The following is a 22,501-nucleotide window of genomic DNA, read 5'->3' on the forward strand; positions in this document are numbered from 1 at the left end:
CAGGTGTGATAAGCCAAGAAGCTGACAGTCACCCGACAAACAGAGAAAGTATTGTTTCAATGGTTTACTATGCAGAACCAGATTCTGTGCTGGTGTTTGACACTATGCCGGTAAATACAAGATATCCACTGGGGAATAACAGCCAGTAAATATCATGGTTATAGTTATGGGAGCCCTCTCCATGATATATGTGCAGTCAGAATGGTGTCCTATTCGGCTGATGTATAAAAGGTGGACTTGCCGAAGAGGGACCTCAGGATCTGTACACAAAAGTAAAAGACAATGCATATTTAATAGAGAACAATCTGAAAAATGAATCCATTCTTAAAATATTTTGCAACAATGTGGATAATTCGTAAATATCTTACAACAATGTGGCTAAGTCATCTATTAACAAATATGTGAACTTCACTGTGTTGCCTTTAAAAGTGCCTAATATCTGCTTTCTGCACATAATAACCAGAATGCATCAAATTATCCTAAATATGTTTTTGCAACCTAGAAGAACAACATTGAGAAGAAAAGGGGTGAACATATGTCTATCAACAAATGTGGATGGCCTCCAGCTTGTCCCCAAATAGTTTGACCTGACAGTGAAAATATTCATATAAAACTATTCCTGTCGCCATGGAGCAAATTTGCTAAAACTTTCTTAATGGGGTGATCTGAAACAAAAATTTATTTTAATCCTAAATACCTAAATATTTAATGTTATAATGTAATCTCTTTTCTAATATACTTTAATTAAAAAGTCTCAACCTTTCCCTTTCTGTTTAACTGTTTGATTTTTTTTTTGCTACTTCCTCTCTGATAATGCTTGGTTTGAGAATCCCAGTGCATGCTGGGATAGTCAAATGAGACGTCATCAGGGGGCTGAAGCATCAGTTGTCAATTAGGACGTATGCTCAGTAGATTATTGTCACTACGCAATACGGACAGTGCGCTAACTGGCTCTGATCAAAAGGAACAAGCCAGCAAGAGAGCGCACTGTCAGGTCGTGTTGTAAGAATACCTGGTGTGCAGGAAAAGCAGAGACCAGCTCTGCCCCAACAAAGTCTCTTCGGTCTCTGCTTTTCCTGTACACCAGGCTATTCTTCTTACAACGTGCACTGACAGTGCGCTCTCTTGCTGGCTCATCACATATCATCAGACCTGGCGAGCGAGCGCACTGTCACTGTGCATATTGCACAGTGAGAAGAATCTACTAATCACATACGTTGGAATTGACAACCGATGCATGCTCAGTAGAGCAGGGACTAGCCAAGCCCCTGAAACAGACATCACTGATTACTCTTCGTTTCAGGGAGGGGGCAGAGGCTGTGGTAGTGATGATGAGTATCCCAATAAAACAAACAAAACAGTTAAATACATTAGTGAGGGGATGGTAGAGAATTTTTAATTAAATTATATTAGAAAAAAGATTAGATTATGACACTAAATAGATAGGCATTTAGGATGAAAATAAATTTTAGTTTCGGATCACCCCTGTAACGCTTAGACAATGTAAATTTAGACAGAATTAAAATGCACAAAATTTATCACAGTTGCTCAAGCTGGATGATTAATTTTGTGCATTTTTGTATAACTTTAGACCATCTATTAGTTGTCTTACTTTGAGGGAGAAAATTGCAAGAAAATTTTGGTGAACAGTGCTACATTTTAAATAGTTCTCCATTGATGCTAAATCGCCCCCTTGCCAAGCAAAGTGCATATGTTGCAAAAAGTTTAAAAAGGAGGTCACCAGGTATTTAAAGTATGCATTTATTGTGATTTTTTAATTTTGATATTGAGATCACTTGATAGTGCCTAAACTTGTTAGATTCCCTCTTTTACCCTCGATTCCCCCATGCTCCTGCCCAATTCGCTAGTCCAACCATTCTCAATGAGGAGATGGCTAGAACTTGATACCAGACTCAAATGGTGGCAAAATCAGCCGACTTTGCTTAACTCTGTATAGAGGTTATGGACACATTAAGTCTTACATAGGTTTTTACCTACCTTAGGTTAAAACCTGCACAATGAAATTTACATTTTACAAAAAAAAGCCATGTTTTTTGGGTCACAAAAAAGAAAGTTTCACCAGTATCCAACAAACTTTGCTTTTATTGGCACCAAAACACAGACACCGCATGCCGACCCATCCAATGGTCTTTGTCCAGTGGGTTGATACATGGTATCTATGTTCTTGTGACAATAATCATTTTTTGGATGTTGGCGAGACTTTCTTTTTTTTCAGATGAGTGTTAGTACAAAAGGTAATTTGACTGTCGTGGTCGACCACGATATCCTGGCAGGAGCTACACTTTTTTGGACTGTGTGTAGAAGTCAATAGCTCAACCTTACTTTTATGTCTATTACACTACGCTGTAGAATACATTTTTTATCTTTAGCACATGCATTTTTTTGTATCACAGATCTGAGACAATTAATCTAATGCACAAGATTGAACTTAAAGAGGACCTAACATCTCCACATCTGCAGGGAAACTTCATAGAGTAAAAAACAGCAAAAAATATAAAACTTTACTCAAATATATATAGTTTAGAAAAAAAAAAAAAAATATTGCCTAACTTAGTGATGAAAGCTGTGGCCTTTTAAGAAGGGAAGACTGGATTTGGCGGAAGTCAGGCTTTTCACTGTCTCACTATTTTGACAGCTGTGTGAGACTTCCTTTTTCTAAACTGAGAGATACTACTATATGTAGCGGGGTACTACTGTCTTACTTAATTCTGGATATTAATTTATAAAAAACAGTGTAACATGGATTCCTGTGTATAATGAAGCAGCGGAAGAAGGAGGAGGGGTTCCTGGCTTTGTGCGTATGTAGTGAGGACCTCAGAATAAGCCTTTACAGGCAGATGTTTCCTTAACCATTTAAAAAGAGTTTTGTCCTCTTCTTGACGATTACCCCTTTAGTTGCAGCTATGTTCTCTTCTTGACGATTAATCCTTTAGATGCAACTATGTTCTCCTCTTGATGATTAATCCTGTAGATTCATCTATGTTCTCCTCTTGACAATTAATCTTTTAGATGCAGCTAAGTTATGCTCTTGACAATTAACCCTTTAGTTGCAGTTATGTCCTCCTCTTACCAGTGAACCTTTTAAAAGAAACTGTATCCTGCTGCTTTACCTGCCTGCATAATACACAGGGACATCTTAATTCATGGCTGATAAGTAACAAAAAACTGTATGTACAAAAGTTTACACACCTGGCGAGAGGTGAGGAAACATTTTTGCCTGATTTATGTGTTAATTCACATTTGTCTTTCGCTTTTGATGAATTAATAAGAAAAATATGTCAATGAATTCCTCCATTGTATTCTATGAGCCATTGATCGACGAAATGGCAAAACAGGCAAAGTAATCTGTTTATCCTGAATTCTGCCCAGATCTGAGCACAAGGTTCAATGTTGTATCAAATCAGCTCCTTCCCTCTCACAGTTGGTATCTCCCAGAAAAGACAATGTCCAAGATTTTACGCTCACTCTGATAAAATGCAAGTAAGATTTGCGTCCCTGTAACACTGAGGGGAAATTATCTAACATGCTATTGACATATATTGATGAAAACTCCAATAATTTTTTGTTTTCTTCAAAATGATAAGTCCTCTTTAAAGCGGATATGTCACCAGATTTCACAACACTTACTACATACATTACTAAATTATTTTTTTTTTATCTGATGAAGCTAGTATACTTACTTTGTAAATCTATGTCAAAATGACTGTATAATTCTGATATTAAAATGAACATTTTATAAGTCCAGCTATAGAATGAAAAAGCTTAAGAGTCCAAGTGTATTCAGCCTCCGCACACCCAGCTGCAGCTTGTACTGAGCAGTGTGACATCTCAGTTCAGGAGGAGGGACACTGAGGTTAATCAGGCTAGATGGGCAAAGAGTGAGTTAAATCTTCATTCTGACAAATTGTTAAGTACACCAGCCTCATCAGGTACAAGAGATCTATTTAATAATGTATGCAGTTTGTATCTTGAAATCAGATTAAGAAAACAAGCCCTATGTTATTTCATGGGTGCAGCATGTAACCCCCTTTAATTAATGAGATGCAAACGAGCAGAAATAATAAAGACTATATTTATTTATCCTTTCATCATTTATTAATGTATTTATGTTTGTACGATCCTTTCTATACTTTGTGTTACTGCACATATTCACATGTATGTATATACAAAAGTATTTATACCATCATTTATCAATATACAATTTTTTTTCCAAGTTTGATGTGTGTGTACTTTTAATAGTAAATGAAGCATATGATTGAATTACCGTATATTCCGGCGTATAAGACGACCTGGTGTATAAGACGACCCCCCTACTTTCCTGTTAAAATATAGAGTTTAGGATATATTCACCGTATAAGACTACCCCTTTTCCAACGCATACCAAACACCGGTAAAAATTAAAAAAAAACAGATTTGAATTTAACATGGTCCTTTTTTAATTTAAATTCTTATGACATGCAGGTATATAGCAGGAAAACTGTCACTCATAAACATATTAAAATAGGGGGGACCCCACGTCATTTTTTGGGGAGGTCCCCCATTCTAATAGCTAGTAAAGGCTAGGTATTCAGCTGGGGGCTGATATTAGTAGCCTGGGAAGCTCCGTGGGTATTACCCCCTTCCCAGACTTCAAACATCTGCCCCAGCCGTCTGCTTAACCTCCGCTAGAGACTATAATGATGGTGGATCCCACGCCAATTTTCTTTTTAAAAAATCCTTTATTTTAACACTAAATGACAATTGAGGGGTTAATAAAGATGCAGTCCCTAAATTATTAATTTTGTAATTAATTTTTCCCAAAAATGTTGACGTGGGGCTTCGCCATATTTTTGTGTCCAGCCAGGTACAGCAGGCAGGAACGGGCTGCCCCCAACCACCAGCTGCCTATTTGTACCTGGCCGGACACAACAATATAGGGAAGCCCTTTTTTTTAAAATTATTTCATGAAATAATTAAAAAAAAAAATACGTGGGGCTTCGCCCTATTTTTGTGTCCAGCCAGGTACAACTAGGCAGCTGGGGGCTGGAATCTGCAGCGCAGGGAGGCCCAAGCTTTCTGGGCCCCACCCGCTGCAAATTGCAGTCCGCAGCCACCCCGGAAAATGGCGCGTTCATAGAAGCGCCATCTTCTGGCGCTGTACCCAACTCATCCAGGGCCCTGGTGCGGTGGCTCACTGGGTAATAAAGGGGTTAAGGCCAGCTTGGCATTATCAGCTGGCCCTAAGCCCGAAATTCATGGGGTCACGCCAATATTAGACATGAACACCATGAATTTCTAGTAAAGTAATTAAAAAAAACACAACACCCAGAAAAAAGTCCTTTAATTGAAATAAAGACACAATTTTTTAATGTTCTAAATTAAACCATACTTACCATCACGCCCATTCCAGCTGAAGCCAACGATCTCCTGCAATAAAAGTAAAATAATAAAGCAACCTCATCCTTACCTCTCCATGGTTCCCAGGACCGGTCCAGCTCTGCTACATTCACATGACAGGCTGCACTGCAGCAGAACGCTGCCGTTCAGCTTGCCATGCGGCAGACACTGAGAAGCGCAGGCATGCTTGTGCTCCTCAGTGTCAGGCTGTGACGGCATCCAGATGAGCCGAGATCATGTCCAATGAACTCGGCTCACCTCATGCACGTCACTGACAGCGTGGGAAAATTCTCCTGCTCCCCGCATGCGCAGTAGAAGTTTCCCACGCTGTCAGTGACGGACGTCCAGGAGGTGAGCTGAGTTCATTGTCGGCTCATCTGGATGCCGTCACAGCCAGACACTGAGGAGCGCAAGCATGCCTGCTCTTCTCAGTGTCTGCGGGATGACAGGCTGGATGGCAGCGTTCTGCTGCGGTCCAGCCTGTCATCTCGATGTAGCAGAGCTGGAGCCGTCGTGGGAACCATGGAAAGGTAAGGATGAGGTTGCTTTATTATTTTTCTTTTATTGCAGGAGATCGTTGGCTTCAGCTGGAATGGGCGTGATGGTAAGTATGGTTTAATTTAGAACAATAAAGGAATGTGTCTTTATTTCAATTAAAGGACTTTATTCTGGGTGTTTGTGTTTTTTTTAACTTTGACTATGGGGTTAGTAATGGGGGTGTCTTATAGACGCCTCTCCATTACTAACCTGGGCTTGATGTCAGCTGGCATTATAAGCTGACATCAACCCCAGCCCTATTACCCCACTGCCACCGCTACAGGGCAGTGGGAAGAGCGAGGCTAAGTGCCAGAATTGGCGCATCCTATGGATGCGCCATTCCTGGGGCGGCTGACGGCTGGTGTTTCTAGCCTGGGAGGGGGCCAATATTCATGGCTCCCTTCCTGGGCTATTAATATCAGCCTCCAGCTGTCTGCCTAGCCTTTGCTAGCTATTAAAATAGGGGGGACCCCACGTCATTTTTTTGGGATCCCCCATTTTAATAGCTAGTAAAGGCTAGGTATTCAGCTGGGGGCTGATATTAGTAGCCTGGGAAGCTCCGTGGGTATTACCCCCTTCCCAGGCTTCAAACATCTGCCCCAGCTGTCTGCTTAACCTCCGCTAGAGACTAAAATTAAGGGGAACCCCACGCCAATTTTTTTTTTAATAAATCCGTTATTTTAACACTAGATGACAAGTACAGTAACCAGCACTGTCACTGTACTTCATATATATGTGACTGACATGTTTCTATCTATCTAATCTATGTGTGAAGCTCTATTCTGTCTGTTATAAATTGTCAGGTACCGCTGCTGAATTGCCGGCCGGCTTTTTTAAAGAGACGGTGCATGAAAACACTATTATTTGTTTTAATAAATCCTTTACACTAAATGACAAGTACAGTAAGCAACACTGTCACTGTACTTCATATATATGTGACTGACATGTTTCTATCTATCTAATCTATGTGTGAAGCTCTATTCTTTCTATTCTAAATTGTCGGGTGCCGGCTTATGCCGCTGCTGAATTGCCGGCTTTTCATATATTGTCACAGAAGCGATGCGAACTTCCCAGCTCCGGACACAGCGCAGCGCTTCTGTGACAAGTGAAAGCTGTCGGCACAGAAGCCCTGCGCTGTGTCCGGAGCTGGGAATACGCAGCGATGTGTCCGTTTCAGCACAGAAGCGCTGACTGTCTGGACCTACCGCCGCCGTATTTTAACTCCCTCCACCTTATATTAACTCCGACATGGCAGGGATACGGCCACGGCAGCTTATTAACACCCCCAGAGTATCCCCGCATGTCAATTTCTGAAAGTTCAAAAACATTACCGGCGTATAAGACGACCCCAGACTAGACAGAAGATTTTTCAGTCTTCAAAAGTCGTCTTATACGCCGAAATATACGGTATTCTTTTAGCTAGTCAATGTAGCATTTGTGAAAACTAGGATATTTTCTGGCTGCAACATAAGCCAGATCTTATGATCATACAATGTATCAAGAAGCGTCAGCTGTTTTTACACAGTAACTGTCTCTGCTACATTTGTTGACATAAATAAATGTAATAAATGCAGATTTACCCATGGACAGATGAATACTGACCCCCAGGCTGCTGCTACAGATATTAAGGCTATAAATATAGAAAGAAAAGAAGGAAAACCTCTGTTTGCTCCTTTAATTTAAGAGGTGTTGGGCGACCTGCTTGTGCACTGTACACATTTTTAGCAGTAATAATCAGTATCCTGGTAACCGGCTGAATAGTCCTGAAGAAGCAGGAGAAATTAAAGGGGTTTTCCGAGACTAAAATATTGATGACTTTTCCCTGGCCGGTCAGCTGAATGAAGGGGATGTGGAGTTGCTGGAACGATGATCGGCCAGGGATAAGTCATCAATATTTTAGTCTCGGAAAACCCCTTTAATTTCTCTTGCTTCTTCAGGACTATTCAGTCAGTTACCAGGATTACTGCGGGGCAGCAGCGTTCTAGCAAACTCTGCATCCCTTTACAAAGCACAGTGGAATGCACTGTTAGGCTGTGTGCCTACGATGCGTTTTTTAAGCATTTCAGCAGCGGCAAAAACGCTGCAGAAACGCTTAAAAAACGCTTGGTAGAAGGTTTGCCATGTTCCCCAATGATAATCCGCATGTGCTGTGCACATGCTGCGGAGATTTCCGCTGCGGATTATCATTGCGGAAAAAAACGCAGCACTACCAATTATTTTGCGGAAGCGCTGCGTTTTCGCCGCCATTGACTTGCATTGGAACGCATGGAATCCGCATCACTGCATCTGTACATGTGGAATCCATGCGTACCCGGGTCTGGAGGACAGGAGACTCCCCTCCAGACCCGGGTACCATAGAACCTGTAAAAAAAAGAATTAAATAAAAAAAATAATTATTATACTTACCTTCTGATGGCCCCCGGTGTCCTTGTCTCGGCTTGCCGGCAGATCGCGGTAGACTAAAGGACCTGCGCTGACGTCATCTAGTCATGTGATGGGTCACACAATGCTGACGTCGGCAGGTCCTTCAGTGTAGTGCACCGCGAGCTGCCGGCAAGCCAGGACGGAGCGAAGCAAGACTCCGGGGGACATCAGAAGGTAAGTATAGATTTATTGTTTATATTTTACTATTCTTTCAGTCACACTATATAAATCCATGCTGTTTGCATGGATTTATATTGTGTGACCAAGTTGACAAGCACTTTCCAAATGATGCTAAAATCGCTTGGAAAGCGCTTGTCAACCCGCATGCGGAAATGCATGTGAAGAACGCTTCACATCCGCATGTCCCTGACAGGAAAACGCATGTACAATCCGCATGTACAATCCGCATGTACAATCCGCATGTACAATCCGCATGCGTTTTTTTCTGCCAGGGAGATGCAGAAACGCTCAGGAAAAAATCCGGAGCATTTCTGCATCGTGGGCACATATAGTTGGTATTATTGTATGAGCAGGATGATTGGTGCATTGCAAGTATATTTGCAGAGTGGTTGTCATTAGTGATCTTTCCACTAACTTTCTGCACTAGTGATTATACATTAGGATCCTAGGAGTCATTCATACAGCTGTCGCAATAGACCTTGGCTTCTGTTAGTATTTTCACCAGCAATATTGATTAATGACACAAGTGGGATACAAAGGAGTAAAGATATTTCTACACAGTACATTGACATTTCTGAACATTTCGCAGAATTTGGATAGTACGTGACTTATCACCGGTCTGAAGACTCTTTAGAGCGTAGACTAGAGGGGACAAGCAAGGTCCCCCTCTGTCCCTGGGTGCCCTGGACAGGTGCCCAGTCTGCCCTCCCATAACCTGTGAAGAGACAATAAAGGCATCCATACATTTCTACTCCATGGAACCTATAGTCTTCCATAAACTGATGTCACATGATGATCTACGGCTTCTTCCTCTTCCTTTTGGCTAATCAGCCAGGGTGCCAATATGTTTAATATACTGTACATAAGATAAAAGTCAATTGAATTCACCTTTAATTATTAAGGCTCCACCAGATGTCAGTGAATTTTCTTGTACGTGACAAACGGCCCGAGTTTCATCAGCGTTTGGTCAGTGTCAGTTTTTACCGTCAGTGTTTTATCAGTTTTTCTAATGAAAAAAAAATATTATCGCAGTATCTCAAGCTTCTCCTATCAAACAGTCTGTGAAAATGGGACAAAACTTATGCTCCGGTCCGGGGTCCCAGCAGGTTCACTTCTGGCTTGTGTTCAACATTGGACAGCATTTCCACTGTCATCATTCTGTATGTGAAGGGGACTGGCTGGATGGCTCATATCAATATTGTAGACAGCCCCCTTCTCAGTCACATCCATTGAAGAGATGGTTCCAGGCAAAGAGCAAGTTAGGAAAATGCATATTAGGATTTCTATCCCAACGCTGTGTAGGTTCATAAATCCTATAGTGAATGGAAATTGGGTCAGGCTAAGTTGAGCCCTCTCATCCTGGGGACCCCATAAGAGCTCCTTTTACAAAGATCAACCTGTGGAGACCCACACCAGACGCAGAGAGTCGCTGCCTGAACAAGACCCGCTAAGTAATGGCATCTGGGTGTTTTATGTCCTCTATTATTTGCCCTCTCCGATTGCAATTAATACAATTCTTGCTCCATTAAACCACATCCCTCACCCCAGACAAGTACACACCAGCGGCACTTGGCAAAGTTAGAATTAATCGTTCTGAATGCAATTTATCATTCTAGTTATTCCAGTTTCATTGTTAATTTGCCGCTGCTCGCAAGGTCAATGAGAAAAAAAAAGTCTTCTGATTTGCCAATTTAACATTACACAATTTGGATACAGATCAGGATTTCAATGAAGGTTTAGTTAAACATTCTAGAAGATTAGTCGGTGAAATTATGTATCACCACTGTATCTTTTGTTCAATGCTAAGCAAACAGATGGGTAGCAGAATTTCATGGACAAAATAAATAAAGGCTATGTACACCTTCCTACAGATTATTTTGTAATTGCTAATTTGTTTCCTAAATGCGAAGCACCCTAAGCAAACTCGAGTAACGAACACTTGTGCTCATCACTACTCCTGACACGTCTCTCTCTGCTTTCCCCTCGTTTCTCTCAGTGTTAAAGGGGTTGTGTCTACTTTTTTATTGATGGTCTATCCTTAGGATAGGCCATCATTATCTGATCAGTGACGGTGCGACACCCTGCACCTCCACTGATCAGCCGCTAGCGGTGCCGGCCGGAGTGTCACTGGTGTATCAGAAGTGACAGACAGTCACCCTGCAGTTGGTTGCAGGAGATCTCTACTTTTGGCATTACAGACATCTTATTAGAGGCTGTCTATAGGACCCAGTGGCTACCTTTCTCAGACTAATTAACATCCTGGCCTGGGTGTATAAATACCTGCTGTGTTCCAGAGGGAGATGCCGGCGATATTCATTACTACTTGTGAAGGCTTTAGCAAGAGCAGTACTTCTTCCTCTCTGGTGCATCAGGACATGTGCGCATTTGTTTGGAGTCATCTAAAGCTAAGCTATTTTCCCCTGTTTGTCCTCTCTTGTTGTCTTTAGTGTTCAGTGGGGATCGACTAGTGCTCATCTCCTCCCTTCCCTAGCCTTAGCCAATGCCAGGGAAAGACAGGGCAAGGAATGCATGCGGCGATTGGTGAAGAGCCAATATAGGGTCATTAGGGGAGATAGGGTGACAAGACCAGACTAGGAGGTCTCCACTTCCCCCCTTTCCCTAGTATCTGGGCTCCCTTTCCCTCTGTGTTACACTAAGTCTTTCCCACACCTTGCGTGACATGGAGGTTCTCGGATGCTGCAGTGACACAACAGTTCCATCATTTCTATGGTGGCCGCGGCCAGATATTGCAAATCAAAGGGGTGGATCTTCAGTTTCCAGCTGTGGCCACTAGTGCTGACGGAGCTGCTGTTTTCTGTCAGCATCTGAGAACTTCTGGCTGCCACAGGAACAGCTGAGCACCCCCACAATCAACAATGAGAAAACCGTTTAGTGCCGTCCTCCATTGCATCTACCATGTTTTATAAGTTATTTTAAGGCTGGGGCTACACTTTGACTTTGACGACATGGCCAAAGATTGCCGTGTACCGCTCCTACATCGCAGCCTAATACAGGAGAATGGGGTCACATCATGATCTATAGGGTGCAACAGCCACAACAAGCAAGTCACAAAAACGTATTTATTTATTTACTCATTTATGTAGCACCATTAATTCCACAGCTCTTTACAGTCATTGTGGGCACTGTCACCATTGGGGCTCACAATCTAAATTCCCTATCAGTATGTCTTTGGAGTGTGGGAGGAAACCGGAGAACCCGGAGGAAACACACGCAAACACGGGGAGAACATACAAACTACTTGCAGATGTTGTCCTTGGTGGGATTTGGACTCTGGACCCCAGCACTGCAAGGCTGCAGTGCTAACCACTGAGCCACCACGCTGCCCAAAAATTAGATTGGGTTAGACTTTTTGTAACTTGCTCGCAGTCGTGGTGCCCTATAGATCACAATGCAATTCCATTATTGTTATGCACACGCCCGGGCTGACTGGCGTGTGCGTGATTTAGTGATTCCACTGTGCCATGAACCGGAGAGTACCTGGAGGGGCGTAACTAAGTATCTACCCGATCCGACCAAGGTCGCACGACGGCTAACGACGCCGTGCACCAGGGAGGAACCGAGCAGAGGGACCAGGTGCTACTCCAGGCCAGACCCTGGACACGGCTGTTGACCCACACCGGGAAATACAGGAACAGGCAGGTTAGGCTGGCACACAGACAGTTGGGTATTGGCAGGCACGGCTGGCATGCAGACAGGTGGGCACTGGCAGGCACGGCTGGAGTGCAGACAGGAGGATACTGGCAAATATGGCTGGCGTGCAGACGAAGAGGTACTAGCAGGTTGGAGCACAGGCTGGATAGGGTCCAATACAGACTGGGATTCAGGAACAGAACCGCATATGCGGTAGACGAGCAGAGCAGAGAGGAACTGCCAGAGTGGTGGGCAAGGCGGAGCAGAGAGGTACCGCCGGAGCGGTGAGCAAGCAGAGCAGGGAGAAACCGCCGAAGCGATGAGCAAGCAGAGCAGGGAGAAACCGCCGGAGCGGTGAGCAAGGCAGAGCAGGCAGGAACCGCCGGAGCGGTGAGCAAGGCAGAGCAGGCAGGAACCGCCGGAGCGGTGAGCAAGCAGAGCAGGGAGAAACCGCCGGAGCGGTGAGCAAGGCAGAGCAGGCAGGAACCGCCGGAGCGGTGAGCAAGGCAGAGCAGGCAGGAACCGCCGGAGCGGTGAGCAAGGCAGAGCAGGCAGGAACCGCCGGAGCGGTGAGCAAGGCAGAGCAGAGAAATACCGCCGGAGCGGTGAGCAAGACAGAGCGGGCAGAAACCGCCGGAGCGGTGAGCAAGGCAGAGCGGGCAGAAACCGCCGAAGCGGTGAGCAAGGCAGAGCGGGCAGAAACTGCCGCAGCGGTGAGCAAGGCAGAGCGGGCAGAAACAGCCGGAGCGGTGAGCAAGGCAGAGCAGAGATGACAGGGCTCTGTTCACACGGAACAAACTGGAAGGGAAAGGCAGCACCAGATACACACAAGATACTTGCAATGAAGTAGCGAGTGGACTCTAAACTCACAAACGGAAGTACAGCGACAACGAGTAGGAGTTAGGTGCAGGTTCAGACTCTGCAGAAAAAGGGAAGGTACGGACATAGAGACAAACAGGTAACAGACTAGGAGAGTATTCAGACAGGAACTGAGTGTTCAGACAGGAACTGACACTGCAGCGAGATACAGGAGCGGGTCTGGGTATGAGGCCCCCAGAAGGCGGGACGAACAGGCTAGGAGCGTGTTCAGACTGGCCTGGAAATACAGCCTCCAGGAAGGCGGACAGACAACAGGCTAGGAGATAGTTCAGACAGACCTGGGAATACAGCCCCCAGGTTGGCGGACAGGCAGGAACAGAACAGGACCTGGCACATTCAGAGTCAAGGAGCACACTGAATGATAGAGTTGCTCAGGCATCAGCTCCAAGGTGGAGCTGGTTTAAATATCAAGTGACAGACAGCAATAGGCTGGGGATGCATTAGGGGTGTGCCCACAGCAGCTACAAGAAACAGGAAGTAACCGGGCCGCCGCCCTAAGCAGTCAGAACAGAGACAAACAGACAGCATGAATAGAAGCCAGGCTAGCAGACTGGACTGAAGATCAAGTTTGCGATCTTGCATGGTGAGAGATGGTGCACCATGCAAGCCCGCCACCAGGTATGTTACAATTATGCAGCCATGTAACAAGCATTATGTCTGCCAAAATTGCTGCATATCCCCATGGGTCTCCAACCCATCGCTCTCCAAGGAAACTTACACAGCATGCACCAAAAACCTGAAGTTGTCCGAACATGTTGGGAGTTGTAGTTTCGTAACAGATGGAGTGACAACTGCTCTACATTCCAAAAAGTGTCTGACAACATTCATGACACAAAGATGTAAGGCAGGAAAAATCCTGAGCATTTCTGCATCGTGGGCACATAGCCTTAGAGAGACTTTTCCTACCCAGCATTAGGCTGAATATTACACAGTAACGACACACACCAAACACAAACAGACAAGAACAAACATCGTATTGTGAAACGCACGGCCCTCTCGGAGGCGCACAGGACTGCTCTGTTTGTTTAATGGAAGTTGAGGGCTTTGCTGCTTATTTTGGTCAAAGTATTGTTATGTTTGCCGACCGCATCTCGGTACACCCAGTTCTCACTAATAACAGAGAACTAAATCCACATCTACTGTTTTTATGTCAAAAGAGACAATGTCTGAAGTTTCCGTGTGAAAATAACACAGAGGATTCCGATATGTTCCCACGTAGTGAATCCACAGCGCATTACTGTAGCAGCGCTGTGTAAGATAATTCACCAAAGTGTAAAAAATCTGCGGCATAAACTGATCTGCGAGGCGTCATTTCAGTCTGCAGCATGTCAGCTTGTGGGGCAGATCTGTACTGCAGATACACTTTATAGACAAAAGTATCGGGACACTGCACATCTCACCCACAGGAGGTTTTATGACACTCTGTTCTAAATCCATAGGCATTAATATGCAGTTGGTCCCCTCTTTGTAGCCACATCTTCCACTCTTCTGGGAAGGCTATAAACTCACTACTTGGCATTTGCCAAACGCAGACTCCACCATCAGATTCCAGATAGAGAAGTGTGATCCGACTCTCCACATTTCCATTGCTCCAGAGTCCTGTGGTGGCGTCTTTACACCACTTCATCTGACTCTTGTCATTATGCTTGGTGATGTAAGGCTACATGCAGCTGCTCGCCTATAGAAACCCATGCCATGAAGCTCCTGGTGCACAATTATTGTGCTTATGTTAAGGCCAGAGGAGATTTAGCAGTTTTGGTAACTTTTCCACCCTCCACTCGGTGACCCCACTCTGTAATGTTTCAAGGCTGAGTTGCTGCGGTTCCTTCCACTTCTCAATAATATCACTCACAGGTGATGGTGGAATATTTAGGAGATAAGAAATGTCATGAACGGACTTGTTACCCCAGTGGCTCCTATTACAGGACCCCGCCGGTATCACGGAGCTCTGCACCATCAGCCATTTTGCCAGAAATGTAGTAACGGCAAACGGCATAGTGAAGGTCCAGATGTTATATACCGGGGGGGGGGGGCAATGAGACTGGATGAAAAACTTGAATTTTTAAATTAATAAGTACACCCTAATACTTTTCTCCATACAGTGTATCCCCTTTGCAATGTCATCCACATGGTGTGCAAAAAATCCACAGGGTAATTTGATTGGCGCTGCAGATTTGATATCCGCAGTGCCAGATTTTACCATTTGCAAGGCAATTCACATTTCTACACCATTCGGACCAATGTGGATAAATTCTTAAGCTTCACATAATCAATGGTCTTGGAGGGACAAGCCCTATTGTCTGTACTGGGCTCTATGTGTATGGGCACATGCGAAGAGAATAAGAAGTGTTGGCCGTTTTTCATCTAGTCCCATCTTTCCCAGCAGCTGCTCATCCCTCCTATCTCCATAGCGGAATATTAATAGGAAGATGAGACGTGATTATTACCTCCCAACAAACAGATTTGTCCTTATCTAAAGTCTATGGCTTTACAGGCGGATATCAGTGAATGGGTAAAACAAGCGACTTGTCGATACATTGCGGCTACATGAGTTCACATGGGTTAATAAGTAGTTTAGTCCTTTCATCAGTGAATCCAGATAACAGGTGTATCCTGGAGATCTGCAGAGTCAGCCTGAGCTCCGGATGAGTTGATGGCCGGTTCTTTTTCCGGTAGAACGAATGAAAAGGGCCAATACAAGTCTATTGCTCCATAAAAAAAAACGTAGAGTGCACGGATCGCATCCGTGTACAATCCGTGTTTAATATTGCAAAGTACAGGAGAAGCTTTGTAATTTATTTATCCATTGGTGAAAAACACTTATGGTAAAAATCGGACATTGGTGCAAAACACCGATACCACATTTTCACGTATGTATTTAAACACAGATGTGTGAATGACGCCTTATACAGCAAAACTGTGCCTGTAAAGGAGATATTTACATGCGGCAGAGTTTGTGTATACATTTCTGCATGTGAAAATCTTTTATTTTGAATGGGATTGTTTTGATGGCCAGCCAAGAAAATCTGCAAAATTCCTATTTAAATAGAATGTCATCTTGTTATAAATATTGACAAAAAGGTCAAAATGACCTCTCATATGTTATAGGTTCTCCTTCTTCCATATGTTTCATTCCCTTACCAAACTTTTCTTCCTATTAAATTGTTTTCTTCCTTCCCTTTCTTTCCTGATTTTAAGGGTATTTTTATTTGTTTGTTCAAAGTGTTAAAATAAATAAAAATGATTGCAGCAAAGGAAAATCTGCAAATCATATGTGGATTAAAGGGACAGTCGCAGCATTTTCGGCATCAAATCTGCAGTAGTATTAACCCATTGAAACAGTATGTGAAACATTGACCATACTCGGATTAGATTGGAATACCCGGCCCAACCATATATGCCGAATATGATGTCATATATGCCTATGTGGCAATTATCTCAGGTCAGGAGACCCAGTGGTCGGGCCGGGTATCCCAATCCGAGCGCGGTCCGTGTCTCGCAGACATAAGGATATGTGCACACAATGTCTTTTCCAGGTGGGACAGCTCAATAACCTGCCTGAAAAAGCGCTAACTAAACCCTCAAAACAATGAACATATGCAATTCTATGAAAGAAAAATGACTACTGTTCAATTTATCGCTGCAGGTTTTGGAAGGCATCAATGGGTTAAAATAGATGACTGGTCCATTCTCCAAGCGTTTTCTGCTCTGAAGACGGTCTATACTTTACAATACAAGTCAAAGGGAAGGCTCGAAATAAGACGAAAGTTTTTACTTGTGGTTTCTTAATCATTGAATGGAGTTAAAAAGAAATGTCTGGAAAATACCAGCAGAAATGCTAGAAAAATGTTTAAAAAAAACCCTGCTGGTGTAAAAAAACAGAGAAAAAGCACTCAAGAAATGACCAAAAAATACAAAAAAAAGACACGTCAAGAAAAAAAATGCAAAGTTTCCAGAATTGTCTTCCTCTTGAAAAATGTGGCAGGTTAGCCTGCCTGGAAAAGATGTTATATGCACATACCCAAGAAGTGTGCATAGATCATGTTGAGCATTGAGATAACGTGCCTATATCCTGTGTATCCAGTAGAGGGAGGTAGCTTGTAAATCTGTTGCTGTCTCATCATTTTTCCTACCGGGTAGATTAGTGCAGATCCTTTTCCTTCTTTTTCAGACTTGTCATTTAAAAAAAAAAAAAAAAACTTGTATTTTTCTTAGCTGATTTCCTTTTACCCTCACTCCAAGAAAGATCTGTTTCTTACGAGAGCACTGAGCCACAGTACAGATATACAGGCATATTAGGCTATATTCAGACAATAATTTTTGTTCTGCACACTGCTGACACCGATAACAGCTGATTGGGGGGGGTGCCGGGTGTCGCACCCCCATCAATTAGATATTGATGACCTATCCTAAGGATATTCCATCAATGTTAAAGTCCTGGACAACCTCTTTAAACACAAAAAATGGATAGCTGATGAAATATGGATCAAATAAAAATCATATATGGATTCATCAGTATTTTAATCACGCTCAATAGACTTCAATAGTGTTTTCCATCCACAAATCCGATTCAAGTAATGCATGCTGTGATTGCAAAATACATGTGTATTTTATAGGACAATGTGAATAGACACTGATTTATATTCGCTGTGTATCTGCAAGGAGTTTGTATGTTCTTCCCTTGTTTGCGTGGCTTTCCTCCCACACTCCAAAGACATACTGATAGGGAATCTAGATTGTGAGCCTCAATGGGGACAGTGCCCATAATGTCTGTAAAGCGCTGTGGAATTAATGGCGCTATATAGATAAATAAAATAAATAAGTAATATGTACAGAAGAAATAAAGTGCTCATATAAAAGAGGAAGAAGTGACTTATACAACCGAAAATCTTGATCTAGTCCTTATATAACAATCAGTCAATAAACATATAAAACAATAGCTAAAAAAGATTTGCTAGCATATAAGATTCTACAGAGGGTCCAGGCTGTGACATTACAATGTGACCCTCTAGAAACTGCGCTGCAATCTGCCATTTTTAAAGAGCTGAACAGCAACTTCTTCCAAACATTGGAGTGAGGATCGCTGCTGACTCTGCCAGGAGAATCACCCCCCAAAAAACTGCAAAGGTCCACAGTAAAATGTGCTGATTGTAAGTGTACACTGGATGGTTATCTACAACATAAGGCTTACAGTTACATATGCGGTAAAAAATATTAAATGTATACCGCACAAGATGATTTATTTTGCAGGATGTTCGAGTTCACTGCACTAATTCATAAAGCTGGAAAAAAAAAGTGTAAGAATGTATACTTTATATTATGCAATACTTATATAGCGCCATCATATTCCGCAGCGCTTTACAGACATTACCGGCACTGTCCCCAATCTACATTCCCTATCAGTATGTCTTTGGAGTGTGGGAGGAAACCGGAGAACCCGGAGGAAACTCATGCAAATATGGGAAGAACATACAAACTCCTTGCAGATGTTGTCCATGGTGAGATTTTAACCCAGGACCACAGCGCTGCAACGCTGCAGTGCCTTGATACCGGTGGACACTATTGGCCTTCACTAGGTGAATCGGGGCTTTGGATATGTAGGATTTTTTACTTTCCTGCCATGTTTGACAAACGTATACTGGAAATGCAGAGTGGATACCACCTTACAGCAGCAGATATGGAAAGTTCAGCGTAAGCCAGAGCAAAAAAATAATGAAAAAATTGATAAAAGCACTGGTGCTCAAAAATAAAAAGGAACAGAGGCAACAAGAATCAAAGAAAAAGTTTAGTTATAAATACCTAAAATTACGTGTTTTGGCACTGAACCAGTGACTTCCCCAGGCCATAAATGTCAGATTATCATGCTTAGGCCACGGCCTCACTATCAGTATTTGGTCAGTATTTTTTCTCAGGAGTGGGAGACAAAACCAGGTGAGGAACAATCAGAGAAAAGGTATAATAGAAACAAGTCACCAATTCTGCATTTATCACCCACTCCTGGTTTAGGCTCCCACTCCTGCAAAAAAATACTGACTGAATACTGACCAAACACTGACAGTGGGGCCTTAGGAGGAGGAATTGAAATTTGTATGTGGAAGTCACTTTGGTCGGAAATACATATGGTGATATATTGGCTGTCACCATTGAGGGGACACTCTGAACCTGTCATTATTTAAGGGCTCATTCACACGTCCAATTTTCCCATACGAGTGCTATCCGTCTTTTTCACAGATAGCACTCGTACCTGTGATAATCTATAGGGCCATTCACATGTTCGAGATTTTTTACATGTCTGATTTTGACTGCCGCCAGTCTCCATAGCACAAACTGAAAGAATTTGTCATGCAATCGCCTCCTGCTTTTATTTTCCAGTGTGAAAAGTCATGAAGAATGAAAAAGAAAATTATCGTTTTTCCAATATTTCTAATAAACACTCGGTATAAATGAAGCATAAAATCGTTCAGGTTTAGTCGGTACAGTATAAGGCCGGCAGTAGTGAGTGGTGATGACTTCTGGAGTGTAGGGTTGTGACGTATGGAGGCGATGTAGAGGAGAGCAGCGTTCAGGAGGCGAGTGGAGGAGGCGTCCTGTGGGAATTTCATTGTGAATGGAGATCTTGTTGGAGGTAGAGGTCAATAAGCGGGGAGCAATGACCAGTCGTTTACAGCACTGGTTTTGGAGCAGTGAGGGTACTCTCATTTTAAGTGAGGCCCCATTTGTGTTGTTTATACAGGAGCAGGCGAAAAGTGAAAGAAAGTGATGGATACAACCATTATCAGACATAAACAGTATTCGAGGGTCATAAAAGTGTTGTTTTAATGTCACACTGGGGGGAAAAAAAACATATTTGCAGATATTCTCCCAGCCTTGTCACATAGTGGTCTCCAAATAAAGGAGAAACAGGTCACAATTCCGAAACCTATGACAGCTGTTTACTTTTAGATATTTATTACCCTTTAGTCCATTTACAAATGTTGCAAAAATGTTTTAAGTGTTTGTTGCATAATGACAAATACTCTTTAGCTTCTTCAGGAAGCAGCAGTTAACCCACCTGCGCTAGTGCCCGGCTGGGTGGACGAGACCACAAAGTAGAGACCAGAATCTGGAAGGGGTGTATTTTTTATACCAGCCTGAGCCCTTATAGGATGATTTCATATTGTTGCAGAAATTTCTGCAACTGAAAATCGGGTTCAATTAATCGGAATGGGTTTGTTTCAGAACTTTCCACAGCAAATATGCAACATGTGAACATACCCTAAGGCCATGTTCAGTATTTGGTCAGTATTTTACATCAGTATTTGTAAGCCAAAACTAGGAGTGGGTGAAAAATGCAGAAGTGGTGACGTGTTTCTATTAGGCCACGGCCCCACTATCAGTATTTGGCCAGTATTTTTTCTCAGGAGTGGCAGCCAAAACCAGGTGAGGAACAATCAGAGAGAAGGTATAAAAGAAACAAGTCACCAATTCTGCATTTATCACCCACTCCTGGTTTTGGCTCTCACGCCTCAGAAAAAATACTGACCGAATACTGACCAAATACTGATAGCGGGGCCGTGGCCTAATAGAAACAAGTCACCAATTCTGCATTTATCACCCACTCCTATTTTTTTCTCCCACTCCTGAGAAAAAATACTGACGACTGAATACAGATAGTGGGGCCATGGCCTTATACTTTTCCTCTAATTGTTTCACTCCTGATTTTGGCTTACAAATACTGATGTAAAATACTGACCAAATACTGAACATGTGAACGTGACTTTAGGGGAAGTTCCTATAAATCATAAATGCTGCTGATATTCTGCTTCCATTTTGCGTGCGGAAAATCCAATGCATATTACAATACCAGCATTGTGAATGAGATTTAACTAATTATCATTCTCACGCTGCGTAAATTTGACCAAGCTGCAGATTTCAGAGGGTGTCAATTTAATCTGCAGACGTCTTTGTGTATTTCACCCTTGGCAATACAACATTTGCATTATGTAGGCTCAAAGATGTTTCTTTCATCCATGTGCAGTCCGTATTAAAAAAAAGTCAAGTCATTTACCCATATAGGTCGATGGAGCTATCCAGGCTCGGACTTGCCTATAGGGGAACAGGGGAATCCCCCGGTGGGCCCCTGTGCATACAGGAGCCCCCAAACCCACTGTATGGGCATAATTCACTCTGTACAGAAAAAAGCAGATTATCATCATTCATTTGCCAAACTACCAGTTTATTATTATATAGAGGTATAGGTAAATTTGTGAACGAGGTTAATGTAATATTTGCATGCAGGAGAAAATTAGACCTTCCAAAGTCAATGTTACTGGTGGGCCCTTGGCACTCCAGTCCGACACTGGAGCTATCCATACATTTGTTTTCGTTTATGGAACCACATGGCTGATCTGAAAAAAATTCACGGCGGCTTCTGTGAATAACAGATCTCCATTAGGGAAGAGTCAGAAAGCCGTATGACTAGGACGAGGATGTATTTTTATGCAGTTGTCACACTCGGGTCAGGAAAGCTGACTGGACAAACTTTTTAATGCATAGACCTTTCCTTAGGGCACTTCCAGGCTCTTTTGCATGTGGATTCAAAGATTGGTTTCTCCACGCTTGGGCATTAAATTACTAGCAGACAGGCGTCTTTTTTATTGTTGTACTATTCAAGGCTCCTTATTGACAGATTGGACCAGCAGCATGGTTGTGCTGCCGCTGTCCCGAACTGTGCGATCGGACAGATCCTGCAAGCAGAGACGGTTTTATCTCTGGGGAGTGCAGGAACCCTGAAACTGGCCAGATCCAGAGATCCATCCAGCCTTAGAGCAGCGCTAACAAGCTCTATATACACTGCTCAAATACATAAAGGGAACACTTAAACAACAGAATATAACTCCAAGTGAATCAAACTTCTGTGAAATCAAACTATCCACTTAGGAAGCAACACTGATTGACAATCAATTTCACATGCTGTTGTGCAAATGGAAAACAATAGGTGGAAATTATTGGCAATTATCAAGACACTTTCAATAAAGGAGTGGTTCTGCAGGTGGGGACAACAGACCACATCTCAGTACCAATGCTTTCTGACTGATGTTTTGGTCACTTTTGAATGTTGGTTGTGCTTTCACACTCGTGGTAGCATGAGAAGGACTCTACAACCCACAGAAGTTGCTCAGGTAGTGCAGCTCATCCTGGATGGCACATCAATGCGAGCTGTGGCAAGGTTTGCTGTGTCTGTCAACGTAGTGTCCAGAGGCTGGAGGCGCTACCAGGAGACAGGCCAGTACACCAGGAGACGTGGAAGGGGTCGAAGGAGGGCAATAACCCAGCAGCAGGACCGCTACCTCCGCCTTTGTGCAAGGAGGAACAGGAGGAGCACTGCCAGAGCCCTGCAAAATGACCTCCAGCAGGCCACAAATGTGCATGTGTTTGCACAAACGGTTAGAAA

The 22,501-nt window shown here is 43.1% G+C and overlaps 2 protein-coding genes across 3 annotated transcripts in view; both read left to right on the top strand.

The window, feature by feature from the left end:
* Positions 1 to 4,258, top strand: part of LOC141173969 (vascular endothelial growth factor A-like) — a 43,325-nt gene extending 39,067 nt beyond the window's left edge. For both annotated transcript variants that reach the window (XM_073658524.1, XM_073658523.1), the window contains exon 9: positions 4 to 4,258. In XM_073658524.1, the coding sequence (XP_073514625.1) occupies positions 4 to 25 (22 nt within the window). In that variant the 3' untranslated portion in view covers positions 26 to 4,258. The remainder of the gene's footprint in view (positions 1 to 3) is intronic.
* A 9,283-nt stretch (positions 4,259 to 13,541) lies between these two features.
* The window catches only part of TRPT1 (tRNA phosphotransferase 1), a 29,563-nt gene continuing 20,603 nt past the window's right edge, over positions 13,542 to 22,501 (top strand). The window contains exon 1 of the mRNA XM_073658527.1: positions 13,542 to 13,686. Within this exon, the coding sequence (XP_073514628.1) occupies positions 13,669 to 13,686 (18 nt within the window). The 5' untranslated portion in view covers positions 13,542 to 13,668. The remainder of the gene's footprint in view (positions 13,687 to 22,501) is intronic.

The sequence above is a fragment of the Phyllobates terribilis genome, unplaced genomic scaffold (genome assembly GCF_046119375.1).
Source record: "Phyllobates terribilis strain yellow unplaced genomic scaffold, ASM4611937v1 Scaffold_13__5_contigs__length_258822181, whole genome shotgun sequence".
Lineage (NCBI taxonomy): Eukaryota > Metazoa > Chordata > Amphibia > Anura > Dendrobatidae > Phyllobates > Phyllobates terribilis.